The sequence below is a fragment of the Parasteatoda tepidariorum genome, chromosome 10 (genome assembly GCF_982258835.1).
Source record: "Parasteatoda tepidariorum strain Cologne lab strain chromosome 10, Ptep-v5.0, whole genome shotgun sequence".
In the NCBI taxonomy this organism is placed as follows: Eukaryota; Metazoa; Arthropoda; class Arachnida; order Araneae; family Theridiidae; genus Parasteatoda; species Parasteatoda tepidariorum.
This window is the reverse complement of record NC_141764.1, coordinates 26487296-26506574: the sequence shown is the minus strand read 5'-3', so window position 1 is coordinate 26506574 and position 19279 is coordinate 26487296. Positions and strand designations below refer to the sequence as shown.

General features: G+C 30.3%; 1 protein-coding gene across 6 annotated transcripts in view; it reads left to right on the top strand.

Moving 5' to 3' along the window:
- The window catches only part of LOC107439560 (homeobox protein Meis1), a 283231-nt gene extending 264475 nt beyond the window's left edge, over positions 1-18756 (top strand). For 3 of the 6 annotated variants that reach the window (XM_043052522.3, XM_043052530.3, XM_071184432.2), the window contains exons 9-11: positions 7505-7563; positions 13401-13487; positions 16867-18756. In XM_043052522.3, coding sequence (XP_042908456.1) covers positions 7505-7563; positions 13401-13487; positions 16867-17105 — 385 coding nt within the window. In that variant the 3' untranslated portion in view covers positions 17106-18756. The remainder of the gene's footprint in view (positions 1-7504; positions 7564-13400; positions 13488-16866) is intronic. The other 3 variants (XM_071184435.2, XM_071184434.2, XM_071184433.2) reach the window with 1 other exon arrangement.
- The last annotated feature ends 523 nt before the right edge of the window (positions 18757-19279 follow it).

Below are 19279 nucleotides of genomic sequence, written 5' to 3'. Positions count from 1 at the left end.
GCATTTCTCTGATACTTCTCCTTTTTGCAGAGGACATTTTTCTGATGCGAGCTGATTAAAAGGAGATCAGTATTCAATTTCAAATTTAATAGGAAATAGAAGCATCGGGTATTTCTCTGATACTTCTCCTTTTTAAAAAGGACATTTTACTGATGTGGGCTGGTTAAAAATAATCCGTATTCAACTTCGAATTTATTCGGAAGGAGAAGCATCAGGCATTAAGCAGACATTTCTCTAGCGTGGGATCTTTAAGAGGTGATTCAATTTAACTTCGAATTTAGCGAAAATAAAATGCATCAGGCATTTTACAGACATTTATTTAATGTAAAATAGTTGGAATTGAATTTATAAAAAGGAGAATCATCGGACATTAAAGCAGGCATTTCTCTAATACTGGCTCGTTAAGAAAAGATAAGTTTTAACTTCGAATTTAACGAAAACAAATTGCATCAGACATTGTATAGAATTAAAATAGTTTAATTCAAATTTATAAAAATTGAAAGGATGAGACAAAAGCGGGCATTTTTTCAAGCTCGGGCTGTTTAAGAGGAGATTCATTTTCTTTTCGAATTTAATAAGAACAAACCGCATGATCCACGGAACATCGAACAAACGTTTCTGTAAGACCAAGGCTTGATGCAATAAAACACGTTTTTGTTACAAACTTAATAACATTTAAGAAGTATCAAACATTTTTCTAATTTGGACTTCCTGAAAAATATCAGGAGTTTAGACAGGCATTTCTCCCCCCGTTAAGATGTTCTTATTGAAAATATGCATATTAAGATTCATCCAAATGTCTCGGATTATTTTTAAAACTTTTTTGAAATATATATTTCATGACACTGTAGATTTCAGCCGTAAATAAGAACATTCAACACTTCTGAGACATCAGTAAAGCGAGAAATTACCAACTCTCGTTCCCCTCCAGTGCCCCGAAGCCATAAACATATTTTCTCTTACTTTTTTAGGAATCATTTTCAGATGTTGAATTCACTCTCAAAATATTTCATCGCAGTCTTATCTTGTCGCTAAAGGGTCTTTTCACCATTTGACGCGCTTTAAAAATACGCCACTTTTTTCCATTCAAGGAATTGTGTGAAGGCGAAAAAAAATAAATTATTTCTTTTTCCTTCAGGCAAAGACTTGGCATCATTTGTGTTCAACTCCATTTTGAAAAATCCCTATTTTGTCGACTGTAACCGTAGGCGATTCAACAGTACATATTTTAGGTGTCAAAATCCTCACGTTTCGCGATTAACCTCTGAGCGTATCCACAAATATTATTATTACACTTATTTTATTAAATAAGATATACATATATCGTCACAAAATTTTATTTATTTGTAATTTCATTCTAAATATTTTAATTTATAACCGTTATTGAACAGTCGACCCAATTTTGGGTTTACGACAACTAATGTTCAACTCCGTAGCCTTGTAATTTTGAACCAATCAAGATGACAAGGAAACTCCTGGATCAATACCCCCAGAGGTATGATTTGTAATGCGAACAAGGAGAACTTTGTGACTCAACAGATTTAACGTGACTGTGAATCCTTAACCTTGATGGGCCCAGTGCCCTACCAACCAGGCTACCCCGTCCCTCATTTCAAATATTGTAATTTTTAGAATCTAGCATTTATTATTATTATTATTACCAGACATTAGCCATGCAAATTAAGCCAGGAATGGGCGCTTTTCGTTTGACAAGAGAACACCGCAAGGGAGAAAATGCGTCTTGGCTCAGAACCTTACTGATAGATGGCAACAACACTCATTCGTGAGGCCACTTCCTCAATTTAGATGTAGATTTTATGGGGAAGGAAACATTCTAGATTTCTGTACCCATGGTATTGCTCAGAAACTAGCGTCATGACTTTCGATTTTACGAGCGCGTATATCGCATCTACTCGGTAAGCCTTAGCGGAGTTGAGGATCGAACCCCAACCTCTTCGGACAAGAGAAAGATTCTCTAACAACTGGGCTACCACGGCAAACGAATTTCTTTATATTCCTATATTGCTCATGTCTTCGGATCATCCTCAAGGATGTTTCCCAGAGTGTCGCTAATAGCCCATTGTGCAGCTCTAGTGCGACGTAAATAAACTACAACTACAACAACTATATTGCTCAAATCTCCCAATTACTTTTGAATGCCTAAAATTATAGACGTTGTCGAAAAGTAGTTTTATAGCGAAATAAATAGAGAGAATTAGTGCATATATTCAAGCTCACCGTACGTATATTCTTGGAAAATTCTGGAAAACCGAGGTTGTATTGTAGTAACTGCTTCTTGCATAGAATTTACGTACATAAACGTGAGGGATGCTACGAAAAATTGCGTAATCTTCCCAATTTGATTTCTTCCTACATCAAACTATCCTTGATTGCATTTAGGGCAAAACCTTAAGCTCAATTCTTAGCTACGATGATTAGATTTATTTTTAATTATCAACAATGTTGGCTATGACTATGCTGGATTGGTATCAGTTAAACATTAAGAAAATTTTTGCAATTTTAATTTTTAACCTTTAAAAATATGATTTAATTTAATTTCAATCATGCACTTCTTGATACATGATATGGCATTCCTGCTGTTTTTTAAAGTAAATCAGATCCTTGACTTTATCATATTCATTAAAAAGAGAAGTTCAGCACGTTCGCGTACCACACTTACGCTTCAGCACGTAGTAACTGAGCAAGTGTAGTCTGAGGAATCTCTATCGTGCGCATAACGCATGCATGTGGTAAAGTTCAGAACCATGCTTACGTAAATGCGCGAGATGATACGTTATTGTGCTAAATAGAAAGATTTTGCATTTTCAGATAGCATACACGTTCGTAAGCTCGATGCAGAACTTCAGTTAATCAATAGAACTTGAGCAGACTTTATGTTCGGGATGCTAAGTTTACACCGAAGAGCCATTACATTATGACCATCCTTCATCTATAACAATGGGCGCAGGTTTTCATTGTTTCTCACCCAGAAACAATGTTTTCGTGGGGCACATTAGGACCCATAATCCTCATAGAACAATCCCTGACATCTGTAAGCTACTTGAGCATAGTTGCAGACCAGGTTCACCCATTCATGGCAACAGTTTTTCCTGCGGGGGATGGTGTTTACCAACAGGATAATGCACCATGTCATAAGGGTCGAATCATCGAGGAACATTCCAGTGACTTTCAAGTCATGTCTTGGCCCCCAAATTCACCTGACCTTAATCCAATAGAGCATTTATGGTCCTACTTGGAAAACCAAATTCGTGCTGCCCCGCTACCTCCTCGCAATGTGAGGGAATTGCAGGACCAGTTGGTGAGCGCTTGGTACCAGATACCTCAGACTACCTATCAGCACCTTGTGGAATCAATGCCACGGCGAGTGCTGGCAGTTTTGAGGGCTAAAGGTGGTCCTACATGTTATTAGCAGGGTGGTCATAATGTAATGGCTCTTCGGTGTAAGTGCACAATGTAAAAAGTTGGCACTTTCACGTAGCATCCCGCATGTTCATGCTTGTTGGCCCTACTCAAACACTGCGGAGAATCGATATTGTTTTGTAGTATCTGCGCTAAACACAAGTTTTATACTTGAAGGTACAATGAAGCGCAAAATCTCTCCATTATGTTCCCTTAAAAATAATTTTTAGTCGAAGAATGATATTTTTACGTAGCTTACAAACCATAGGAGTTCCAGCATCATGGTTTGACACAGACTTAGCTACCATGTTAAAGTAGTACATTTCTATATTTTTCACCCAACTTTTCCAAGAAAATTCCTTGAGTCTGGAATAAAAACTGGCATGGAGTCGGCTTCATATTTCAGGAAATCCATCCAATTTCCATTTAAGCAATGTGGTCTGCTCCGTGAATAAGGCGAACTCATCTCCCTTTCATGCCGCTGTGGTATTCAATTTGTGGTCATGATTTATGAGACCCGTCCGGATATACCACTCCCGGATCGAAGGATGAATGGCACCCATATATTCACTCTCAGGGAATTGCTTTTAGCCCTCCATTCGGGGATTTCGGAATGGAACTCCCGAATTTCATTAAAGTCTGGTTTCATCCAGTTTTTCCTGATTCACAAAACCCTTTGTTTCAAAATTAATTTTGAAAGTGTGCCCTTGTTTAAAGAAATATATTTCACAATAACAGGTTCTTATTTAGATTTGACTGTTAAACTTGGTTATTAGTTCCACTAATATTCTATTTTATAGCGGGAACAAGTCGATTCCGAAACCTGTCCCATCCTTTTTTATTTTGAATGAGTACTTTTTACTTATTTAAAAATATAAGATTTTTAATGACGCAGAATCATAAATTTTTTTGCCTTGATTATAAAATTTAAAATATATAATTACACAAAATCTTAAAGAAAAAGATATAATAAATTATGTAAAGGCAAAGAGAATTCAATGGCTAGGACACCTTGAGAGAATGGAGGAAAACAGAGGCACTAAGAAGATATTTAAGGGGCGGTGCCAGGGTCAAAGGAAAAGAGGAAGGCCGGTCAAGAGATGGTTTGACAAGGTGGAAAAAGACCTTAAGACTCTGAAAGTCCGAAACTGGAAACAAAGAGCTAGAGACAAACGACTTTGGAGGAAAATTGCTAGTGAGGCCATCATGGGCTGTAATAGCCAGGGAGTTAGTTAGTTAGTTTAATTACACAAATTCACCAAAAATTTGGTTTCCTATTAAATAAAGTATCGTCACTTGGTTATGTCATAATGATAAGCCACTCTCTTTCCAAAGGTGACATTTTTCATCAAACTATTCCTTATTATGATTTTCAGATAAGTGCTTTGTAAGTAAAAGTTACTATAAGGTTTGTTGGAATCTGTGCTTAAATATCACAATAAATTCGGTTTTTAGTTACAATCCATTCTGCCTTATTTGATTTAGAAAACACGAATATACAACATGAATTAGAATCCATTTAATTTTCAATGCTAAAGTTTCAAGAGGTTTGTTAATGTTAGAAGTAAGGTTGAAATCGTCAAAAAATAGTGTCAAACCAATTCCACTATAACGTGTAATAATTTTCAAGCTTGAAATGTTATTGCAAAAACATTTTGTGCGTAGTTTTTGCATTCGATTGCAGCAGAAAAATCCTCTGAATTTTACAGTATCGCTTGGTTCTAAAAAGAATCTTTCGTCTCTGGGCTTCGTAAAGTACTAAAAAATTTCAAAATGGGGAAATTACATTAAAAAAAATCCTTATCAAAATTGTTTTTATTTTTCACTCTCTTTGGATAAGTAATGTGTACTATTAAACTCAGTATTAAATAATTACGATGATTATTAATAATTAATTTAATTTGCTAATATTTTTGATATCATAAATATTTTGAACCTATACATTATTCAAGTATATATTGATACAATCAAAACTGAATTCAAGAATTCATAACAAAAATAATAAAATAAATTGTTCATTTAATGTCTGCCACAAATCAAACGTAATATACTCAATTTAAATTTATACTTATTATCGTATAATTTTGTGTTTCATATGCCCCTGTCAATAATTAAAAATCCCTAAAATTAGTGTGTAAATCCCTAAAATTCATTGATTTAATTTAGTTTTTGCATTTTAAGTCTCCATTTACTATTAAAAATCCCTAAAAATGTGAAAATACCTAAAGTTAATGGATTTGGTTCAGTTGTTGTATTTTATCTTTCTCGAATAATGATTAAAAATTCTTAAAATTAATGTGTAAATTATTAAATTAATTAATTTAATATAGTTTTTGTTATTTATATTTCTTTTTTGATGCTTCAAATTAGTGCGCTAAAACTAATATATAGGATTAGTATTTTTTATCCCTCTTTTGATATTTAAAATTTCAACGTGCCAAATATTCTATATATTGTGCAATAGTTTGCATTAAATCTATATTACTTTGTAAAATCTTCTGGTTTTTTTTTTCTCTCTTATATAACAGCTATAATGCAATATAGTAAAATGGCATATTATTGCATTTTCTTATTTTCGCGATGCTAAAGAATATCAAAACTTGTTCCCTCATCTATCTTTAATTCTAAGGGGATTTTTTTTTTTATTAAATCCTTCATCATCTCTTAGTAAATCGCTCCTAGCTCTGGAACTCATCCATTGAAAATGAGCCCTTATGATCGACGGTCAACACAACAGCCGAAAAGCATCATGGGATCGCCCGCAACAGCACAAAAACTCCCAACTAACAAAGTGGCTAGCAGCCATGAAAAAGAAAGAAAGAAAAAGGAAGAAAAGTAGGGTTATAAAAAATGGAAAGATTCTCTTTTTCCCCATTCGGGAAGTAGCGAGAACAGTTGGTCATTTCTTTTCATGATACTGTCCACTACAAACCTTCGGACAATGGGGAGCCAAAGATCGGACCTTTTTGCTCTTTCTATAGTTCCAGGAAAATAGAGGAAGCCTCTTTCACAGACGTATAAAACGAAAAAATGACCAGCTGACCGTTTTATGACTGCAAGGGAGGGAATTGGTGGAGGGAAAGTTCTTCCCATAATTCCCCATCTTTTCCCCCTTTTTCTTTTATAAATCGCTCAGATAAAATTTCGGAAAATGCGTATTTCTCTTGCATTGAAAAAGATTCTTGCCAATCACAAAGTAAAATTCGTATTTTTTTTTTTTAAGTTAAACTTAAAGTAGCCTTTTTTTCCCTTAATTTTGTCAGGTACTTCGTTTTGCATATTCTATGAAACACTATTTAAAATGTTGTTTGCTAATGCCCAAGTGAAGCACTCATATTTTGCATAAAAAGTGACCCTTTGAATTTGCATAATTTTTAATTTATTGTTATAGAATAATTTACAGCCAGTCATTATCTACCTTTTTCTTGATTTACTTTATCCATCTTGAAATATCTTTTATGTAAAACTTTTTCATCATATACCATATTCATCTAAATATATCTGTTTGATGCACCTAGTTTCACAAAAAAAATTATACTTTCAAATCAGAAAAATGTCAACATTTTCGAGAAATTGATTTTCAAACTGGGGTACTTTAAATATTTGCTTTAAAATCTTGTTGTTTAATGAAATAATGCATATTCTTTAATAAAATAAGCTAAACTAACTCTTATTTGAGGGTTTAAATGACTTTAAATCAGTAGTTTTGACATTTTTAAAGTAATTTATATGCATAGGTGTATGAAATATTTAATTTTAGTTGAAAATTTGTAGTTACTAGTAGATTTAAATAAACTTTTCTTTGATTTCTTTTATTAGTTTTTCCTATTTCTCTCCTTTTTTTAAATCTTTTTTTTTTAAAAAAAAGTTAATAACATTTAAATTTGTTCTCTTAAATTTAAACTTAATTTTATACATGAAAAATGAATAATTTCTAATTGAAATTGATTGTTGAATTGATAAATTTTTCAAAACAATTGGAGTATATTTCATTTTTCGTCTTGATTTTTACTGTATGTAGGTCATTGCAGTTAGACTTATTTTAATATTTATTGATTTTTATTGATTTTTTTTTTCATTTTAGGTTTATTAATGCTAGAAGACGAATTGTACAGCCCATGATCGATCAATCCAACAGAGCAGGTAAGTCATCCTCACTTTACGAGCTTTAACTGAGACCCCTAAAAAATTTCTCATATAATAATTATTTACTTTTAAATTTAATCACATTTTTTGATTAATTTTAAGTAATTATTACAAAATATTTCACACATATTTCATTATTAAGTACAGTACGTAGTAACTAAGCTAATAGGCATATTGAAAGTCGACTAAATTCAGTAAATGAACTTGATTAAAGTAAAACTAATATAGTTTTATTTTAACAATATCTGTTAAATTTAGTACGTTAATTTGTAACTATTGAGTTCATAAGCGTTTTATATCTGAACTTAAAGTATTCAATAAATTAATTTTGCTACAAAATGTATACTTTTTTTTAAAGTAAATAATCAATTAGTTAGTACAAAATTAGAAAATATTCAATAAGTGAACGAGAAAATCATCTACTTTAAAATTGGTAAATCAATCATAAGTGAATTAGTAAACAATTTGATGCAAAGTACGTTTTTTTTTGTAATTAAATAGTGAATAATAAATAAATAATAAATTAAAATGTGATGAAAGATTTGTCCAAATAAATACATTAATTCGCAAGTAATAATTAATAAACTAACAAGCATTTAAAATAAATAAATTAATGTAATAAATTAATTTAAAGTGTAAATAAATATTTTAAATAAAGAAATTATAAATAAGATTAGTAAAAATTTATAACAAGTGATCAGTAAAATATTTTAAAAGTAATTTTTAACTTTTAATACATTAAATAATAACTTTTAATTAATTAGTATTTTGAATCTGAGCTAAGTTGATTTCATGAAATCTATTGGTACAAAATTTATCCTTTTTTTTGTGGGTGAATTAATAAATTCTTTTGTACAATATTAGCTAATCTTCCATAAATGAAATAGTACTCATTTGATGCAAAATTAATATTTATTCGACAAATAAAAGAGAAAATATTCTATTTAAAAATATAAACAAGTTAATCAATTAATGCACAACTAAAGTTTAGCATATTTTTCTGAAATTTACTTTCTTCTTGTACGTAATGAAATACGTACGTAATGGCTTTCAAAAACTTTCTATATCACTACGCGTTTTGAAGGAAATTGTTTTCTCTGCAGTTCAAGGAAAATAGTTTTCATCCGGAAGAAAAACTCTTCTGTAAAAGTGTTTTCACTACTGTTCACTTAACTATGCAGGGAAATGGAAGTTCTACCTCAAATTGGTGTTTTTGCCGACCCGCTTAATGAAGTGAAAACAATAAATTTATTTTATCGATTAATTTGACTAATATTTAAATCTACGCATCGATACAAGCAATAAGCAAAAACAAATGTCGGTTAATACATTTTTTTTTTACAAAATCGTTACAAATACTCAAAAAAATCTTTAAAAAATATATACTGAAATAAAAGTGCATACTTTCAATTATTATTATTATCATTATTTCTGTTAATATTTTTTTTTGGAAGAATAAATTATAAAATACTGAAACTTCGATTATGTATTTCTTCCCTTTTCGGCTTTTATTCTAGAACATTTCAAGATTATTTTTCCATTTCTTTTTAGAACATACCCTAATAATTATTATTGTGGAACTTTTCATAATTCCGTTTTAAAAAATGGTTTCGAATTTTAAAGTTAAAATTATTTTTAAAAAAGTTAGCTATTTTCATCGTTAAAACAATTTTTATCAGCCATATTTCGTATAGAACATCTTCAAACCATGAAAATATAATTCCCTTAAGAAAATTTTAAGCTTCAAATGCGATATAATAGTTACATTCTTTAATTTTTTTAAACCTAAAATTAAGAACCTCCTAATTTTAACAATTACCAATAAATAATTAATAATTTTTTGACCATCCTCACTTGGGGAAAAAATGTTCGTAGTTCAATACATTGAGGTAATTTATTTTTAACATCCTTCAAAATTACAATTTATAAATGCACATTTTTTCATCAGTACATAAAGCTCTTAAGTAGGTTAGAATGGTCAACTCCACTATATGAATTCCTCCACCAGTATTTAGTTAGAAGGAAAGTTTTTCAAAATGTTCGATTTAGGAAAACACACTTTAATGGAAAATATACACCTTAAAAGCAATCGTGCTTAACCCCCCCTTCCCCATCCATCATTGCCTACAATCCATGCTTAATACATTCGAGATTTTTCAATCATACCTCACAAAAGAAACAAAGAACTTCACTCCTGCCCCCTTATCATACCACCAAAGTGAAAAAATTATTATGAATGAGATTTTTTGCCCATTTTATCTCAAAATACTAGACTAAAGTTAAAAAGATCGCTGTATTTTTTTTCCCCAATCCTGGGTAAAGATTGCATTTAATGGTGGAAAGACTCTAGAAAGCTGGAAACCAGAAAACTGAGATCCAGTTCTTCTACCCCCTTTTTTTTTCTCGTATCACTCTCATTAGAAAACGCATCAATCATCCTGCCGGATCCGGGACAGCTCCAGGGGAAAGAAGTGTCCTGGCCCCCTTTATTTTTTTTATATCGTTCTTTGTATAGATTCAGAATGAGAAATTTAGGCTTAGAAAAGCTAGGAAAAAGAATGCTCTTTTGAGATTTTTTTTTTTTTTTTTTTTTAGTTCTATTGGCTGTACCAGGGACTGTGTTCAAATTCTAATCTAAATTTCTTGAACTAAGGTTTTATCAACTATTGCAAGAAACTCTTAAAGTGATAGATCAATTTTAGATTGAAATTGCATTAGTTCTATTTTTTTATGAACTTCAAGTTAATAGCTTTCCTGCGGCAAGAAAAAAATTGGTTACCTCTCTGTATGAAAAAGCGCGTTGCAAGGAATGTTCAGTATAATTTTATCTAAATCCGAAACTCTTGAATGGTTTAGTCGTATTAAATCGCGTTAAACCACTCTTAATTTTCATTAATGCTTTATTTACTATGAAAAAAATCTTCCTGAATAGGTTATTCTTCCTTGTATCTTAAGAATTATTAAACAGGAAACTTGTAATAAAGTGAAAATCAAATAATAATTATGATAATAATAAAAAAATAGAAAAAGTAACAGAACTTTAATGAATCCTTATATTCTACACAGTTTCGTCAACAAAAACAGAAGGAACTTCTAGAACAAAATTGACTTTTAAAAAAAATAATTTAATGAATAATAATAATAATAAATGAAACTGTCAGAAACAATCTTAACTACAAAAACATACAGTATTTTCGGAAAAAAGTAATGTCTGCAAAACTTTCAAAACAACCATAACTAAATGCATGATTTTACAGAACTTAAACAAAATCTAGAATTTCGCACAGAATTTCTAATCAATCATATTACATAATTTCTTTTACAATTACAGCAAAAGCCTATTCACTAAATAAAAAATTTTAAAATATCTTTTTTTAAATGTTTTCTTAAACAGTTTGCAGAAAGTTTATTAAGTTATTTGATTAAGTTTAAGTTAAGATTAAAATGCAAGAATTTTTTCTGTAGTTAATATTACGGAAATAAATAAATAAGCAAAACTACAGCTTCTTTAGGGGCATGATTGCAGAAAGTATTAGACACAGCCTTATTAAACGTTAGAACTGCAATAAACCATTATCTGATCAGTCAGGACTACAAAAAGTCTTGTAAAGCTATCAAAACTACAAAAGACCTTTACCTTCTAAACAGCCCGTACTAGAGGGTGAATTGTAGTTTCCGTAACTGATTGTTTCACACAGAATTATTTTTTATATTTATTATAATATAAAAATTATCGCTAGTAATTCTAAATTTTTTTCCGCTGTTTTATCTGACAGCTCTCATGCCTAACAGGCTTTTTAACCATATTATTCATTAGCAATGTAATTTATTAAAGACAAAATTTCAAAACTTTCCCAGAAGAATTCTAAGGCCATAAGACTAAATTTGATATTTGTGCCTGTTCAAATACGATTACCTACTTTAAATTCGATTATTTTTCTGCCCGTCCTAATACTTTATCCATTTTGCTTTCAGCAGTAACTCTGTCGCATAAATGCAAATAGATGGAAACAGACTCATTAAATAGCTTCCTCCAACAACCTAAAAATAATAGCTTCTTACTTATTCATTTATCCCTCTTTTAGCTGGCAACGGCTGGCAAAAAGAGAGTGTTTTTGCAATTTCCCCCTTTTATCCGGAGCGCGTACTTGCCTCTGAACATTGACAGCTCCATGATGGATGCTTTATCAATCCCCTAAGCGTGCACACAGCCATAGAGAAGGAATATTCTTTTTTAGAAAAAGAACTTTCTTTGCCCCGAAACTTTTATCTGTTTTATTGTAGAAATTGATGAATGAGCCACTTATCATTATTGGAAAGCTCTCTTTTTCGATTTGTATTAAGTTGTTCCACGTTTTTTGGCGTGTTTTCCACACCACTGCTCACTTCTGTATTTGCCAAACCATTTAGGGCTTCTATTACCAAAATTGTGGGTTATTCGATTTTTTTTTTCATGTGTTCATTCGATTCATGGAATAATATGAAAATCAATCGTTTGTAACAATTCGTGATATTAGTATTAGATTTGAATTATATCCCCCCCCCCAAAAGGCTTTAATTTGTTTCATATTCTAGTTTAATTTGTTTCATCGTCGGTCAATTGAGGAGACACTCAAAATAAAGAGATTGATGTAACAAGCGTTCACTATTATTGAATCATAATAATTCCAATTTGAGGAATTATTACGGGACTAAGATAATAAAAAAAAAAATTGTACAAAATGAACTTTTATATACTTGATTACACAATGCTATGATTCAAGCTTACAGAAACATGATTCAATTTTACCCTTTGAAGCAGAATGTTTATTAAATATTCTTTTCATTATTTTGTATTAATTTTGGACAAAATAAGTGAAATATATTACATTTAGCATTTTAATGGTTCATCAGTATGAATAGCAGTATAAAACACGGGTGTCTTTTGCTGCGTTAAAAATTAAATCTTCCAAGCACAACTCATTTCCTAAACAATAATTGTTCAAATTTGCCTTTATGTGCAGTTATTCAAATCTAATAGAAACAATTATTCATCATTTAAATTTCTACACGATAAATTTTTGAATATGAATGGAAAAAAAAAATTACTTTAAATTTTATAATGTAGTACAAATATAATTCCAATAATCTAACAGATAATTTTAGTAACTATTAGATTGCTTTTTTTTATAATTAAAAAACATCAAAATATATTTTTACTTGTAATTAGAGCATCAGAAAAAATATATGAAAGGGACACCGGTTTTCCATATATATATATATATATATATATATATATATATATATATATATATATATATATATATATATATATATATATATATATATATATATATATATATATATATATATATATATATATATATATATATATATATATATATATATAATCATGAATCTATACAAAGTTAGGGTTGAAAGAGCAGATATGAGTTCTAAGTGCTTAGGAAAACACTTTTTATACTAATAAGATCAGTCTTAAGAAAATAATATTTTATCAGATTAAAACTTTCCTCTAAAACTGATTTGCATTGAGTTATATCTCTTGTTTCTATAATTTATGTTTATATTATTATGTATTATTATTTTGTTGAATATTGTATTGTTTTTTGTTCTTTTTTTCTATTCTGAAAAAAATTTACAGCTTTCGATACGCAGCTCCACATCCATCAGGCCCATATATGGGCATCAATATTCAGTTTATTTTGTTTTTATTTTACAACCATTTGAACGGATTTTGTTTTGTTTCTAGTCGCTAGGGTCATTCCCTGGCATTTAATTGCATTATGGTTTTGTTTTTCTAAAGTCCTTTTCTTTTTTATTTGTTCCGTTAGGAGGAGCTGGTGCTGCGTATGGACCAGAAAGTGCAGGAATGGGTTATATGATGGACGGAGGCCAACAGATGCATATTAGACCACCAGGTCAGAGACAAACACCCTTGTCTAATTAATCGACTAACCCTTCTGAAGGGGGCATATACCGTTCTCTGCTTCAAAAATTAAAAATGCATCGATTTTCTTGAGAAATATTACAATATCAGTATTTTTTATTTCATTCTTTTTTTTATTTTATTTGTTTTATTAATAACTTTGGTGAGATTCGTAATAATAACTGAATACCGGAACAAAAGATATTTGAATTGGAAGAAATTATAAGCCTTAAAATATGATATCAGCGACTTACATTTTCAAAATACAATTTTATGATGTTTAAAAAAATCATATGTTTTTTAAAAAATGATTAGCCACTATTGTATTTTGAAGAATATAATTTTAAAAGTTTGGTAGTTGCTGTACATATTTTAACTATACAATTTTGAAAATTACTATCGATTTTTTTTAATATTTATTGAAAAATAATTCCTAATAAAAGGAAAACCACTTGAAAAAAAAAGTTTTTTTTTCCTGAATGGTTATTACTTTAAATGGCAAAAACACAGCACCAGGAGGTCAGCATACCATGGTAGGAACTTTTCGTCCTCAAATGAAACTTCGAATACTGTTACGAAAGTTTTGAAATATCAATATGAAAATAAATTATTGGAAGAGTACTTAGGATTACTCAATGGTGAATAGTTTCAATAGTTTGTTTGCATTTTGACATTTTGATTTTTTTTCCCTTCAATATTTGACACTTCATAGCTTACTCCAGGTCTGTCTGAACTCGCTTTTTCTTTCTTTTAAATTTTAAATTAGTAATTGAGGTGAAAGAATTTGCAACGAAAAGTTTCTGCCTTGCTATAGTGTCCTCTTAAGTGAAAAATTAAAATTTCGGGAATACTTTTCAAAATTTTGCGAATTTAAAATTATTGTATCGATTAAAATACCTTAATAGTATCGAAGCAACGGAACAACATCAGGCAACTTTTATTTACATAATTTTTGTAGGTTTTCTTTTTTTGGATAATTTATACCGTTTTGCGCCATGCTTTATTGATTATTATATTTTTTATTTTACAAAAATAAAAAAATAACAATTGCTTGAAGCTTAGAAACATATGTGCTCCCTCCATAAGAACTAACAAAATAGGGAGACTTCCTCTCTTCACCTCAATCACTTCTGGTCATATTCTTAACAGAGAAAATTATTCCTGGGAAATTATTAAATTATTTCTTCAAACCAATGACCTAAAGTCGCAGTGTTCTTCCACTTTATTGCTATTTTTAGTAATTTAATCAATACTGTCTGCCTATCACGAGATGAACTCTCAGTGTGGTTGCTTTCAGTTAGGGCGAAGGTTCATCTCGCGATTGACAGACAGTACTTACAATTTAATCAGTGTTTAAATGTGTATTCAGCAGTAGCATATTCAGTATTATAGGGTGTTCTGAAATGACCACTTTTAATATATAATTTTAGAATTTTTGATATAAATAAATGAAATATTAGTAGTTGGAAATCATTACGTAAGGTAGACAAAAAAATGCTATCGAAACATAAGGAATGACTACTGAAGAGGATGGGACTGAAAATATCAAAACCTACTTGATTGCAGGGGAAGCGGAGAGGAATGGAAGGTTATTATTCGAAGCACTTCTTAGCTTTCTTAAGGCAGTCGAATTGGTTTTGATGTTTAATCTCGCCTTCTTTATTAGTGATTCGACAAATTACGATATCGTTTTTTTAATCACTTAATTATTAATTTGAAACCCCTAATATGGATAATTTTTTTAATTTAATTTTTGGATTTTGATGCACCCAATAATTTAAATGATTAATTTTTAATATAGTGTTATTTTTGTTTTCAATTTCCAATAATCTGAAATGGAGCTCTAACTTAGAAAGCATTCAAATAATCAAGCGTGCTAACTGTTTTAAGAAATCACTCATTTTTTCAATAGATTTAGCAGAAGTCAACTGCAGTAAAGCTGCTTAGCAGTGGAATTTTAAATTTTATTTTATTCTAGGGCTAAATAATTAGATGACAACTGAATAATTACGAAAGTTCGAAATTATGTCAGAATTTATTACTGAAAATTTAGAGTCTGTCACTGAAACAATGCTTTGTTGTTAGTTTAAAGTAGTACATAACAAAAGTAAAAACACAGTACTAAACAATATTTTCCAAATTTTTGTTGGAAACATAGTGCAGTACTGTTCATCTAACCAAAGAACTATTCCTGCCACAGACTCTGCTTTAGAAACAAGAAAAACACATTTCGGAAAGGGAAGCCTTTAAAATATATTTCGGCAAACCGAGTTAAAAACCTGGCCGGAATATTTACCGCTGCTTAAACTAGTTCAACCTTGTAACCATCATCACAGACAGTGCTCTAAACAAAATGAGAGGGAAGTTTTTTAGTTAACAGATAATGTATAGAATGTTATTATTGAAACTAATTTGTTCCATATTCTAAATGTCAAGGCTTTAATAAAATAATGTTTAATCCATTCTAAGTTATGTTCATCCATTTTAAGCTTTCTTAAAACCAGTATATGAAGATAAAAGAAATTAATGTCACTATACATTTAAGGCTACTCTTATATAAATTAAAGCAAGTGTTTCTTATTGGCCATCTATTAAGTTTTTAGACATTTACTAACATTTGTATTGATACTTTTCTCAAAGATCATTTTAAATCATTGTGCTATTACTCAACAATATTCGAACCATAATGAACTAGAAACATAAATATTCAAGTCGATAAATTGTGCACATAAATCAATTTTTAAGTCTCTTATAAAATTATTTAATGACTTAATGATAACTTCATTTGCTCACAATCGCGATCGGAAATTGTGTATGAAAAAAAATATTCCAATAAAAAATATCACGATGCTAATTTAGTGTAATATTGAAGCAATAAATAAGAATTATAAAATATTCACGCTCCTTCTACCACTTTTGACGATATTTTACCTCTCTTCCGTACTTACCTATTTTTAAAAATAGTATGACCACCACTGATAATAGCTTATATTAATAGATAGTAGCTAATATTTGAGCACTGTTAATAGATAACTGTTAGCGCTATTTATAGATAATAGCTAATATATGAGGACTACCACTGTTCATTCCAGAATTAACTTAAGAATTTTAAAAAAATAAAAACTTTTTGCATAAGCTTGCTATATAGTCTTTTAAGTGTCCTCTATAGAGCTCTTAACACTGATAAAACATCGTCACAAATCACATAAAATACTATTATGTAAAGCATTCGATGGCCAAAAAGCATAATAGAGCAGCACTTTGCTGATTCAGTCTAAAAGCAACAATTCCTGTAACAAGACTCTCTAATTTAATTATGTAATCAAATTAGGGCATTAGTATGGTTTGCTTATGATTTCTTTTTCTTTCAGGTATGCAGAATCTGTCCTGTAGTGAAGGCGCTATGGGTATGGGTCATATGGGAGGCATGGGAGGTTACTCTCAAATGTCCCAATTACGCTCTCCTGTCCATTCCCAAGCTATGCTACTACCTGGACACCCCCATGCCATGATGATGGCTCATGGTCCCATGGGACATCCTGGACTACCACCCCAAGGATCACCTTACGACGCTTCCGGGGGTCACATTATGGACATCCACGCCAGTTAAGCACTTTATTCTCGAACATCCATGATTCTTCTTGTATCCATGATTGACCCTCTTCACATGAATGATGCTAAAACAATCCGTGTGGACTGTGGATAATTATTTACCTCTTTATTCAATAGCTCTCAATAATCTAGGGACTCAATATTTTTGAAAGGAGTTGCAAACTTCTGGAGGATACTTTAAAGAAGCTAAACATTTCTGAATATTCTGAGGAAGTTGCAAACTTCAGGATATTCAGAGCAAGTTTCTAGATATTCTGAATCAATTGCAAACTTCTGGGTTTTCCGAAAGCGTTGCAAACTTATGGATATTTCAAAGAAGCGATACACTTTTGGATATTCTCAAAGAAGTTGCAAATTTCGGTATATTCTGAAGAGGCTGCACACTTCTGGATATTCTAAATCAATTGAAAACTTCTAAATGTTCTAAAGGAGTTGCAAACTTCTCTGCTACGGACACCAAGACTCATTTCAAGTACTCTGCTCACATTTTGATTATGTTCTAAGTTGATAAACTTTTATTATTTTGTTATTCTAAATGGTAACTCCCATTTCAAGTAACAATATTGAAAATCTGTCGATTGTTTGGAAAGTGTTACCTTTATAAATTTGATATATCTTTCCAAAAAATGTTGTCTTTGTAAATAGTATTTTGTCTGTTTAGAGGGAAATTAAATTGCTTTTTTCCCCTCTGATGATAGCTTGTTTGAGTTGTGATTGGAGCTTGTATTTTTCATTATTCACGAATAAAAGGGCATTATAATTACGTTCGAAATCATGGAACATAAAGATCCCCATCAACTCTTTATTGAAAACGATGCAATACTGCTTCTTTTTTTAATTTAAGAAAGAGTATAATTAAACATACAATGATGGATATTTAAAAGATATTGTTGTGTACATTTGGAAGAAAAAAATTGTAAAACGAAAGCGCTTTTTAGAAATTTAGATTTTTACGTTTCACGTGGGTTAAAACCCATTTTGTATTTGAAGATTCAAGTCGGAAATTTTGAAAAGGGAAACTGCCAGATGTTATTTATTTTCAGCGTCACAGCTACTTTTATTATTACTTTTTGTTGCTATATTAATAATATTTTGTTTAATCTTGCTTATTTTAACGATTATAAGAACAAGCCTTAAGCTTAAAAAAAAAAAAACTGTAAAAATAAAACGTAGTTTTAAATGGAGATATTGTTCCTTACAATATACGTTCATAATGCGATTATAATCGTTACACACACTGGCATGTAAATACTTACACCGTATGATACATGCGTATGTATACGTCATCAATACGTATGTACAAATTCACTAAATAGCATGGTCTTTCCCTTTTGCAATTTTTCTGATTTCTTTACTTGTTATATAAATATATATAAATATGCAAAGCAATTGCAATTTTTTTCCCTTGTTGAAAGCATGTCAATCTTTAACCCACTCATATTTGTGGGTTTTCTAATTATTGTGTATTTTTTTTTTCACAAAACTGTGACTGGGAAGTGGCATGTTCATTCCCTCCCACAGTTCTTGTTCTGTACAGATTACAGGTGGCAATGCATTGTATGTGAGGTAGTGTTGTAATACGCCATTTTATTGGCGGTTTGTTGTCAATAATTACAAAAAATGTATTAAATAAAGACATGTTCCCAAAATATTGCTCTTATTTTTCTTTAATTAACCTATAGTGATTACACACCTAATGATAAAATGTACACAAAGCACAGTATGTATATTTTGAACAGTTAGAAATAAAGCAGAATATTTATATGTATTTTAAAGATAGTTCTCAAAACGTGGATGCAAAATAAGGATCTCAATTTTAATTCATAGTAAATTTATCATTCTGTCTAGTTTCAGGAATCAATATAAATTGTAAATACTATTAGGGATAGAGTTAAAATATGGAAATCGACGCAAGAAACATACTTTTTTTTAGTAAATATGCAGTTTTTTTTTTAATTGGAATTGGATTTTTGGTATTCAAAATTTGAGAAGCAGTCACAATCGTAAAAATTTGCCTTTTATGTTTATTTTGATTTTCGCTCATTTTGCTATGCCTCTAAATTTTAAAATTACTATTTTTGCGAACCAAAAGAACTTTGCATACAGTTATAAAACTCGTTTTTTAATCTTTAAGCTTAATGATGACTAAAAATTTTTTGAATACCCAAGATA